Source organism: Parasteatoda tepidariorum, chromosome 4 (assembly GCF_043381705.1).
Source record: "Parasteatoda tepidariorum isolate YZ-2023 chromosome 4, CAS_Ptep_4.0, whole genome shotgun sequence".
Lineage (NCBI taxonomy): Eukaryota > Metazoa > Arthropoda > Arachnida > Araneae > Theridiidae > Parasteatoda > Parasteatoda tepidariorum.
This window is the reverse complement of record NC_092207.1, coordinates 18,589,496-18,601,817: the sequence shown is the minus strand read 5'-3', so window position 1 is coordinate 18,601,817 and position 12,322 is coordinate 18,589,496. Positions and strand designations below refer to the sequence as shown.

Genomic DNA, 12,322 nt, shown 5'->3' with positions numbered 1-12,322 from the left:
CTCACTTAACCTTTTACTTACTGCTGGTATAACATGTGGACCAGATGTAACTGTACAACATGGTACGCCGCAAGCAAAGAGTTAAAGTTTAAATCACATGACGGAGGAACATTGTGAAACAGTGATAACCCTCAAAAAGATAAAGTCACGTGATAAAAAAAAAAAAAATTTAACCTTTAACTATTTGACCTGTTTAATTTCTTTAAGCGGCTATTTAATAGCCTTTACTGCTAGTTATATTGGTTCTCTTCAAAATGGCAGACGGTTTGAAAAATTAACTAAAGAAAACAAACTCGAAATGTTTTGTACTTTTTTTAATCAACAGTATTGAATCGTAGAAGTGCATGGAGGTATAAATCTCACCCTATTTTTACCTCCATGCGTTGAACAGCAGATCCATGATGCGGCTTTACCAATGTTAAACTCCATCACTCATGTATCAAGCATTCGCCTGCGGGGAAGAGTCTTCAAAGGGAAACCAACCCGCGTTTGGGTTGCATAGAGAAGAAAATCACGAAAATTTCCCACTGTTAATCCAACGTCAAAGGGACTCTATCCCATGATCTTTAAACCACTGGGGATATTTGATGTTAGCACTAGAATCAGTGCGGAAAAAATGTACCAGTCGTCTAGCCAGCCATCAGCGGTATTTGAACCTGGCTCGCTTTATGGCTTCTGACATCTCTTAGTGATTTCAAGTTCTTAAAATTATTAGAAACTATAATTTATATACTTTAGGAATTTCTATTTTGATTTTCATATGAGTTTAAAAAATACTTTGACAAGGTATACGTAAAGATTACTTTTACGACCTGTATGGAACATGCATCTTCATTTTTAGACATATGTTTCTTACTTAACGTGAAAGAAATTATAAATAGAAAGCGAGTAATAGTAAAAGCACGAAGAAAAATGCAAATAAATAAAACTTTTAAAAGAATTTTTATATTTGTTCGATTATCTACTGAATTCTACTCGACGCATCCGGAATCCTGAAAGTGTTTCCATAAATTGCACACAGCGCTGGACGTTAAATTGAATTTTCTTTAAATCTGAATTTGTGTCCCCTTGAAACCAAACTAACAGTGGGATGTTTTTGTGCCTTAGTTCAATCAAAATGTCCCCCAAGAAGGCAAGTTTCTCCCAATACTTGATCCTTGTCTTCTGGATTGGGTTCATAATTAAAAGGTTACGGAATTGTACACAAGTAGTCCTTAACTCAATATTATGTCGGCTGCTCAGTGACGGTTATAAAATAAAAATCTTGATTTGAGGGCTGGGGTGGCTAGGGGAATTGACCGCTCGCCTCCCAATGAGGTGACCCAGGTTCGAACCCAGTGATGGCTGATGGATACGAATTTTACGCTCCCCGACCACAGTGTTGACGTAAAATATCCTCAGTGATAGACGGATCATGGGTTAGAATCCTTTTGCAGTTAGGTTAACCGTGAGAGGTTTTCCTCTCCGTGTAAAGCAAATTCGTGTTAGTTCTATCAAAAAATCCTCTGCGAAGGCGTGTTTCTCCCAATACTTGACCAGTTCTCTTATCTTCCGGATGCAGTTCAAAATTACAAGGCTACGGAGTTGAAGATTGGAAGTCGTAAATATGCACCATCACTTTTCAAGTAAGGCCAGCATTTATTTCGCCGACAGCCAGAGCTTATGTTTTTGCCGGGTACCATGGTAACAAGAGAAGGAATGCATGGAGAGTGGGAAAATCATGTAAGACACATATTTTATTTACGAATAGTATAGTCCTTCTTATTTGAATCCAACGTTTCTTAGTTATTAAGAAATTCACTTACTGTGTTACTGTGTACTTATCTTCTAAAGTATAAAAAATGTTTAGCTTTTATTTTTCATTTGATATTTTTTTTGTTAATATTATTGTATTTATCGTTCCCAGCTCTACAATGATATAAAGAATGACAATATAACAGGACTACACATCTATAGAGTGAAAGACATCCCCGAAAAGTATCATCTGAAGAAGGCTCCTCGGATCGGTCCTCTCTACTTGAATACTGAACCCCGTTATTTCATTAAAGCGGTAAGCATTGAGAAGACTCTTAAACTGCTTCGCTTTCTTGCCTTAATCTTTGTAATTAGGAATAATGATTCAACTAGTTCCACTTGCTCCGGCGTGAGGAAGAAAATCTCAGCCCCTATCCATACGTGGAAACCGACTTCAACAACAACGTTTCAACTATAAAGTCGGGTAACAGACAACATTGCTACGTCACAAAATAAAAGAATCACGCGTTGTCTGTTTACAAAATTTTAATCGTCTGAAAAATAGCAGATATACGGAAATATAACGCTTAATCGGCATAAAAAGCTTTTTTTTTTTAAATTAATTTTTTTATTAAGATTTAGGTAACAATTTTGTATTAAAACAGGCTTTATGCGAGATATACGAAGCGTGTCACATGTATAGCCCCCCCTCCCTCCCTCAAAGAAAAGGAACACCCTGATTTGATCTCGTGAGGGAAAAAACACTATTTTGAACTTAATATCCCACAAATTATTCTTCATTCAAATAAAACTATATAATTTATCAAAATGTAGAAATTTGTTTACCTTATTAGAATCATTCGTGGAAGAAATGTAAACAAAAATTAGCTAAAACTAATGCTCAAGAATTATTGCAATTTACTATTACCCACTAATATACGTGACATTATTATTCCTTATTAATCAAAAGCAGATCATTACATGGTAGGTAGGTACTTTATTTACGTCGCACTATGGGCTATTGGCGACGGTCTGGGAAACATCCCTGAGGATGAATCGCAATTTTGATCCTCTGCAGAGGGGATGGCCCCCTTCTTTGGTAGCCCGATGATCAGCACTTGAACTCGAGCACTTTACATGTAGAACAGTTTAACGAGGACCGATACAGCGCACCCTCGGTCCCTACGCAGGCTGATATAAGTGGTCAGATAATTACATGAAGAGTTAGCAATGATGTGCTCTTTTTTTCTCCCTTTTTGTGCGTTGAGCAGTACAAAAAAAAATAAATAAAAACGGAGCATAATCTGAATAACTTCTGATCTAGTGATCGGATCTTTAGGACTCATTCTTAATGGTTTAAAGGGGTGATCTCAAATATGCTAATTAATAATTGCAGACGATACTTTATGTTACGTTATCAAGCACAAATCTCTGAGTAATAAAATATTTTTTATATTCATCCACTCAAGTGTTCAAATACATTTTTTAAAGACCTGTAGTGGATGACACTTGATGTTAATTAAAGTTTTTCATTAATTAAATATTAATTCACTAATTAAATTTAACAAAAAAATTTCTCATATATTGAATATTTAGCAGGATATATATTTAGAAATAAATACCGTCACAGTGGCGAAGCGTGTAGATAGCTGGAAAAAATTTCTTTTTCAGATTCTACATAAATTATTTACTCAAAAGTAACTAAACTAAACATTTTCTTTGTTGACCTTAGTAAGAAATGACATTTTTTAAATTTTTTATATTACTTGTTTTTAACGGATTCCCGATCGTCAAAATAGGGAAGGAGAAAGTTGCAATCTGGTAAATATGGCCCTAATAGTCAGGCCAGGTGGGCGGTTAAAAGTTCGCACCCATGAGAATTTTATTTTTCACGTATTTCGCCAAATGTCGAGAACTTTTTAAGTGAATCGAAAATTTTTGGACTTTTTTAAAATTTGATACTTCAGACATCATCCAACCGATTCCATTCAACTTTTTTATTTTGTCATACAAAATAACATTCTTTAATATGATGTAAAAATTCGTATATCCCACAATCCAAAATTCTTTTAACTATTATTAAATTTTGTAAAAAAAAAAAAAGTAATCATAAATTTTTTTGTTGTTGCGTGGAATTACTTCTGGATAAAAGAGTTTTATTACTCTGTAGAATTTTTTTTGACTAGATTAAAAAGTTCTCGAGATACAGCAAAATACACAAAAAGTGAAATTAACATCAGGGGGTCCGAACTTTTGATCGCTCTCCTGATATTTCCCAGATTGTGGCTCTCCTCTCCTCAGATTTTGACGGTCATTAATCCAAATCCGTCCTAAAAAAAGTATATTTATTGAAAGAATGCACGTTTTTGTGCCTGACCTGGCAACTTAAAATATCGTCTCCTCTAATTAATTGGCATATGTGATCAGCCCTTTAAACCATTAAGATTGAGTCCTAGATCGAGAAGATCTGATCACAAGATCAAAAGTTATTTAGGTTATGCTCCGTTTTTTTTTTTTTTTTTTTTTTTTTTTTTTTTTGTACTGATCAACGCACAAAGAGGAAAAAAAAGACCATGTCATTACTAACTCTCCATGTAATGATCTGACCACTTTGATCAGCCTGCATAGGGACCAAGGGTGCGCGGTATCGGTCCTCGTTAAACCGTAAAGTGCTCGACTTTGAGAGCAGGGGAGCCATCCCCTCTGCAGAGGATAAAAATTGCGATCGTTACTGATCGTTAAGACACGGTTCCCAGCAGATCACCGAAGTCAAGCGTCACTGGCTGCGGTCAGTGTGCGGGTGGGTGACCACTTGGATCAGTCTACGTAGGGACCGAGGGTGTGCGGTATTGGTCCTCGTTAAACTGTGCTACCGTAAAGGTCGTCGGGCTACCGAAGCGGGGATGCCATCCTCTCCGCAGAGGATCAAAATTGTGATGGCATGTCTTCAGATCATCCTCAGGGATGCTTCCCAGACCGTCGCCAATAGCCCATTGTGCAGCTCTAATGCGACGTAAATAAAATACCTACCTTACATGCAATGATCTGCTTTTGATTAATAAGGAATCTCAATGTCTCAATATTAATCGGTAATAGTAAAATGCAATAAATCTTGAGCACTAGTTTCAGTTTTTGCAAATTTTTGTTTACATTTCTTCCACGAATGATCGCATGATTCTAATAAGGTCTAATAACAAATTTCTACATTTTGATAAATTATATAGTTTTAATTGAATGAAATCGGTAGAATAATTTGTGGGATATAAAGTTCAAAATAGTGTTTTTTTTCAATTGCATATGCTTAAAATGTTAATAAAAATATGCTTGTTTTATTTTTTAGTTAAATATGAAGAGTTAAATTGAAAAGCTAAATTAACTTTATGTAAAAAGTATCTAAAGTAATTAATGAAATGTGACATATTGTCGTGAAGATCAATCATTGTGAAGAGGAAATTAAGATTATCTAAAAAGCATTTTATGTATTTGATGAAATCGAAAAACCATTTGACTGACTGAGTCATGTGAGTTGACGTTGAGTCATAAAATAACTTCCGTATTGAGTAAGCAATCTAAATGAAGATACACCATAATTTCAAGTTGAATTAATAGCATAATTTATAACTTAACATGTGAGGATGATGATTCTCAGAATAAAAACCAAGATATAATTTGATTTTATGGATCAAATGATACTTTATTAAGTCACAAAAATAAAATAAAATGCAAAAAACATATTATTTCATCCCATTTAAAGAAATTGAAATTTTGTTTTTGAATAGCCTATTGGACAGTTGTTTATTATTTAGGTCTGGTTTTTAATAAAAAGGCTAAAAATATTCATAATGATATATGAATGATCTACTATTAGCGATATTATAAAAATGTTCCATTAGAATGACTTTAAAGTGGGATAGAGGAAATATCTCATTTAGTTTCATAGACCATTGACAATTATTTATAATCGATTGATTTATTGCATTGTTTTAAATTTTTATATACAGTACACAAAAAGGGAAAACGTTTTGTAAGTCAAACACCCGAATCCGACAGGAAGAAAAATAAAATTTTGTTTTTTAAAAAAAGTACGTCTGAGTTCGTAAATTTAAATATCATTAATACAGTGCTAAATTATGACCATCGAATTAAGTTTTATTTCTCGAATAATTACGATTATTTATTAGTACACATTCCTGTGAATGAAGATGTAAAAATATATGGGTTAAATTAGCGTATCTTTTTCTGCAAAATTACAATGTGTAATAATAATAATAAAAAAAGTTTCTACTTAAAATGTTAAAGTTGCTCCGCACTTAGGGAACATAGGGCCATGGTTGGTACCATCGGATAGCTTTTTGAAACATAATAAACATGCGTTTCCCCCCCTGTTCTTCGATCGAACTGGCATTTCTTGAGTTATTCGATTCCTGAACTCGTGGGACATTTTTTAATCTGTATAAACACACCAATAGCGCTTCGTCGTAAGCTCAATATTTCATGAACTGTTCGAAAGTTTTTCGGCTTACTACAATCAGCCCTTTAGTCTAACTAGGAAATGTACGTAGAATTACTAAACATTTACCTATGCTTATTGTAACGAGCACTTTTTAATAAGCTTATTTAGCAAAAGCCTTCACTATTCTAGGCTTATTGAAAACTACCTGAAATAAATCAGACTAATTGAGCAATGAATGATACAGTTACTAATTAGTCCAGGGGATTGACTGCATTAGCCTAAAATTGCCAGGTCGATTGCAAATTATCCATAAATATATTTTTTTCAGTTACAAGATCCTACTAAGAGAGTGGCAGATACATATTATCAGTATTATGGTGAGCATGGTTACGATCCAGAGACAGACAGGGATATGAAAGCCACCTTCATTGCAATGGGACCAGGTAAGGCTTTAAACAAACAATATAATTATCCGGTCCGATCTTTTTCTACTTAATTGGTTTTTTCAAATACTTTTTTGTTTTGTTTGATTCTCTTACTTTTTTACCCATTGGCAAAATGCGTCTTGGTTTGGATTTCATGGCATCCTCACTTTTCAACTACAATAATAAATAGTAACTAGGAGGCTCCTCCCCCTGCTCGCCATCCCCCGAGAATTGTTACGCAATCCTATGTGGTTCACGCCGTAAACCATGGCTCGCTCGCCAATGAACACAATGTTCTAGCACAAAGACATAATATATTATCATCAAAGACATAGTATTGTACTTATGTAGAAGAATTCTACCAATGTTCTTATTGGCTTTTAAAAAAGTATATTAGCTATTTAGATTGTACATGGTGAAAAAATCAAAACATTAGCTAAATAAGAAACATATTAGCAAAATAAATTATCAAATATTGCTTCACTAATATTCTGCATTTTAAAGCGTGAAAATTCAATGCATAAATAAACGCGAAATATAAAAAAATTCAATGCATTCAATACAAACACTTAAACGTTTTTTAGACGTTTAGGTAGCTCCCAGTAGAAAAATATCAATTCAACAGCGGCCTTTTAAAGCATTCTCACTTCAATTAATTAATTAATTCCTAATTGAGTTTAAATTAAATATTGTCATGTTTTTAGTGCATGAATCTGAATTGAACAACCTGATAATGCTCACTCTGGTTATTGTTATCTGGTTGCTCACTACGTGCTCTTGCGCGCCGAATCCAATCAATTAAAAATGAAAACGGTTGCCAGCGCGAGAAAAGAAATATCGTTGGTTTTATTGATACATACATACGTACGTATTAGCGTTTTATATAATAAGATAGATAGTAAACAGTGCGCATGCGTTGCTATGGCAACCGCTGCCGTTTGATAATTTTTTTAGATTTCTTTTTTTTTTCACTTTTAATTTTGTTATGCATTAAGTTGGTGAGTTTAATTTTGTGAATAAAAGAGAATTTCATCATTTTGAACGATATTTTGTGAATGAATATAGTCATTTTTAAAAAAAACCAAAATCCTTGATGTAGCTAGGAGGGGATTTCAGTAGTGATGCAGTACATCACTAATTAAAAAAGTATGATGATGTCGAAACAGCGAGCAATTATTTAAATTATTCTCAGATGTACAGAGTTTTAAATACAGAAAAGAACGAGATTAATGTAAAAATCAAAAATTTAAACAGTTATAGATAATTTAAAATGAAAATAACACTAGATATGTTCAAAATGTGATTAAAAACGTCTTTTTCTTAATTTTTTCGGTAAATATTATTTACGTGAGCTTCTTTTCTACTTATATACACTGTTAAAAATTGCTCGAAAAAATGGTAAAATAATAATTTATTTAATTGATATTCTGCCATATTCAAACAAAACAGTTAAATAATCATAACTAATATGGTATTCAAACTGTTAACTGGAAAAACCGTTTATAAACTGCCTTAATCTAATATAGTTAAACAACCAGAAATCAATCGCATCAACAACATAACTTAGTTCCTTGCAGATTGTAGCCGAGAGGGCTAACCTGTTAATCTCATGACCGATAGAACGGAGGTTCGAGTTTCAGCGCTGATACCACAATATTTCCCCCATTTCCTTCAATCCAGTGTCCTCCTCTCCTCAGTGATTCAGGTCTGTTATATACGATACTTTCATTCACGTACCACAAAACTGCTAAACTATCTCCAATGTCCAGTTAAATTTCTTTTTTGCGGTATTGAAAACATACTAGTTGTAAATGGTTAAAAAACCGTATAGTTTAGTATTCAATGTTTTTTCACCATACTAGTTGAAAACGGTTTCAAAACTGCAAAGGTAAAAATTGTTTTTTACCGTAAAATTTCCGATTATTTGCATGGACAGATTGCTGCCGGTTATTATACCATAATTTTAGAAGGAAAATGATAACAGTGTTGTCTATTTATAGGGTTAACAAACTGCTGTTCTTTTTTTATTTAAATTGTCTTGTTTTGAAATTTTATGGCTATTAAAACTATCAGTTTTAAAACCCCTTCTAAAAAAACTCCATAGCTGCTCTACTGACCAAGTCAATTTTTACGATATAAATTAATGTTTCAAATCGGTCACTATACTCAAGGTTGGAGAACTGTGAAATTTTCTATTTAACGGAACTGAGAAATGGTTACATTTACTTGTTCTATGGTAAAATATCAACATGCAAACACTATTTGTTTAAAAACACGGAAAATGCAATGTAGAGAAGGGAAAAAAAATGATCGCATGCGAAATAGACCAGACAATGTGTTTTATTGTTCAATATTTAAAGCAGATAACCTGACATGATAAAGCTCCGAAATATTTTTGAATGGTCATCAAATTTGGATCAAGGTTTTAGTAAAATACGTCACGCAATAATTTTATAATGAAGTTTTCAAAAAATACGTTTCTCAAATGGAATAAAAGCGATAGAAAAAGTATTATTTTTGCTAGACCAAATTTCTATTTTGTTCTTTTCCGTTTAGAATCTGTTAATGCCGCAGTTATTTGTTTATCTTGTAGTCAGTTGATGTTGAAAAGTGATTGACGATAAATACAACGAGGTTAAATTTTGATAGCTATAGTTAGGAAACGATTGTAAATTGTATTGTTATCAGACGCAGAGCTCCAGTTAAGTTTTGCTCACTCTAGCTAGTCAGAAACAGGTCGAAATTTTGATTAGTCTATGTGGCAATAAAATATGCTTCTAGCGACGCGGAAAAGACTGAAAGTTGAATTATCATCAGACACCAGTAAATCATTATATCTAATTAAAACAGTTTTCAAAATTTTAATGGCGACAAATTTAGTTTAAAACAGACAGAATATGATTAAAGCTAGTGATGTCTCCCAACACAGAGTTTCAGTTAAAATTTGAGTCCTCTAGCTAGTTGGAAAGTGGTCGAATTTTGGTTGTCGTTTAATTTCCCCTGGCAATAATATCGCGATAAATTTTGCTTGTAGCGGTTAAAAACTGTATGAAACTCGCACTGTCATACGGTACTAGAATAATGACAAAAACGCAAAAGGCGAACCTTCCACCAGACTAAACCTTTTATTTCGCTTCTCCTGGATATTGAGATATTCTAAGTTGTAGTAAACCCCAATGTTTTGAGGGCCAAAAAACCTAAATCCGCAAAAAATAAATAAAATTAATACTCATAATGCTATGAGATTTCACTCAACTATTAAAGGCTGTCATAAATTTCTCTATACATACTTCATGCGTGCAACTGCATGTTCTTGACTGTATTATTTTTAAATATTAAATAAAAATTGTGATCGCCTTAGTCAAATGCTTTTTCTTTCTGGATTGACTCCGTTAAACGCCACAACATTTCAAATCATGGGTTGCAAAAACTGTCTCAATTGATGTTAGTCGTCGGATTGATTTTTCAAATCCTGCCTGTTTTAAGAAGTCACAAAATACTTTTCCTTCGTCAGCATTCATATTTATATTGAAGTCACCGTCAAGCCAGTAATTTTACGTTTATAATAAAAAGAATATAAAAATACTTTAAAGTATTATGTGAATACATGAAAAATGCTTGCTAGTGAAAATAAAAATAAAAACAGCAGCGGTCGCCATAGCAACGCATGCGCACTGTTCACTATTACTCTTGAACACAGGTGAAAAGTGTGTTAATGTACCAATTCACTAGTATATAAGACATGTTAACTTGAATCCATTTTGAGATACCTTTTGATAGATGAAGGTTGACATAGTCGATTTATAATTCCCCTCAATTCCTTTGCCATCTGTGGGACTAATTGTGGAAGGTTTTCCTCTCTGTAATGCAAATACAGAGTAGGTAAATGCATTAGGTCAACTGAAAAGTCCTCAATGAAGGTTAGTTTCTCCCTATGCTTAATCCAGGGGCTTCCTAGTTTTCTAGGCTGGATTCAAAATAACAAGGCCATGGAGTTAAAAATTGATAGTTGAACCCCAAAATGTTTTGGACTGTTATAAAATGAAAAAATCCAATTGGTTTTTATATTCACGGTTGCCACTCATATCTGTAAAAAAAAATCCCGTGTTTTCCATGCACATATTATACACAATATATTAGTAGGAAACACACATTCACAGCAATCTTGTGAGCTATATATTAGGATAAAGATGCTAGTTTTAGTTGCTGGAAGAACTTGAAGAAATAAGAAACAGCTCAACATAAAACAAATAATACTATAAAAAATGAAATATTATAATACTGCTGAACTATCATCTTTAAATACTTGTATCTCACAGATTGTGATTTGAGAGGTCTGCATTTTTTAAAATACAAAAATAAGAAATAAAATTCCCTGTATTTCCCCAGTTTGTAAGGATAAATTTCAAATTCCCTGTATTTTCCATGTTTTCCCAATGGAGTGGCAACCCTGATACTTTATTTTATAACCGCCGTTGCACAGCCAACCCGATTTCGGGTTCATGACTACTAATGTTCAACGCCGTAGACTTTTAATTTTGAATCAATCCAGATGACAAGGTAACTCCTGGATCAGTGACCCCAGAGGTATGATCTGTTATGGGAACATGGAGGACTTCGCAGCTCGACAGATTTAACGTGCATCAGTCACCATTTATTACACGGGGAGCCTTCGGCAGGCGGGGATCGAACCCACAACTTCTTGGACATGAGCTTAGTGCCCTACCAAGCAGGATATTCCGATCCAAATATGATATTAGCAATTTAAAAAAAAAAAAAAAAAAAAACACATTAACATAAATTTATGATTTGATGTTCTGAGTAACTGGTTTTAATTTCCTTCCAGATCTGCGTGGTAATTTAAAACCTCAACCTTTCGATATCATCGATATCTACAATCTAATGTGCCACTTGTTGAAGATCGAGCCTCTACCCAACAATGGAACATGGGAGCATGTAGAGCCATTGCTCAGAACAGCCAAAGATCCACCCTTTCATCATTCTTCTTCTGCCTCTCATCATCCAATCCTGATACTCATCATCATCATGGTTGCTGTTCTTTTCCCTCTTTTTACAAAGACTGTATTGTAAATTATCTATTTTATATATCTTATTTTTCATATCATGAGTAATAGCGTCTAACATAATAAAAAATTATACATTTGTTTTCAGTGAAATACTTTTAGCTAACTTTTTTTTGTGGCAGCAAAAAAAAAAATTTCAGATTCACCCTGGTTAGGAATGCACACTTTTTCCATGCTGGTTAGAGAATACAGCTAATGAACCAGGGGTCCTCGGTTAAGTCCGTATTGGTAGCCAAAGAGCATCTTTTGTACTCCTCCATGCTCCATGTCGTGGAATTTTTTCGAGCTTTCCATAACAAAACTCTCTAGCACTAATATCTTTCTGCAAGGCACTTTTAATAATAACAAACACATATGTTGCTAATTTTAAATAACAAAAGCGCTGAGTTTACAGAAAAAAAACTATATATATTTTTTTAATTGAACATGTAATATTTATTTTTTATTCTAATATGATGGGTGATATTTCTGCATTTTGTTGAATCCTTGCAAACGCACTAATTATCTCCTTTTCCACATTTTGTAAATAAACATCACATTAAAAAAATAATTAAAAATCATGAAATAGTAATTACCGAAAAAAAAAGATCGCCGACGAAATTACACGAATAATCGGATTCTTCAAA

At 33.4% G+C, this 12,322-nt stretch overlaps 1 protein-coding gene across 1 annotated transcript in view; it reads left to right on the top strand.

The window, feature by feature from the left end:
- The window catches only part of LOC107447269 (glycerophosphocholine cholinephosphodiesterase ENPP6-like), a 35,536-nt gene extending 23,747 nt beyond the window's left edge, over positions 1 to 11,789 (top strand). Inside the window, exons 6-7 of the mRNA XM_071179476.1 lie at positions 6,516 to 6,630; positions 11,459 to 11,789. Coding sequence (XP_071035577.1) covers positions 6,516 to 6,630; positions 11,459 to 11,703 — 360 coding nt within the window. The 3' untranslated portion in view covers positions 11,704 to 11,789. The remainder of the gene's footprint in view (positions 1 to 6,515; positions 6,631 to 11,458) is intronic.
- The last annotated feature ends 533 nt before the right edge of the window (positions 11,790 to 12,322 follow it).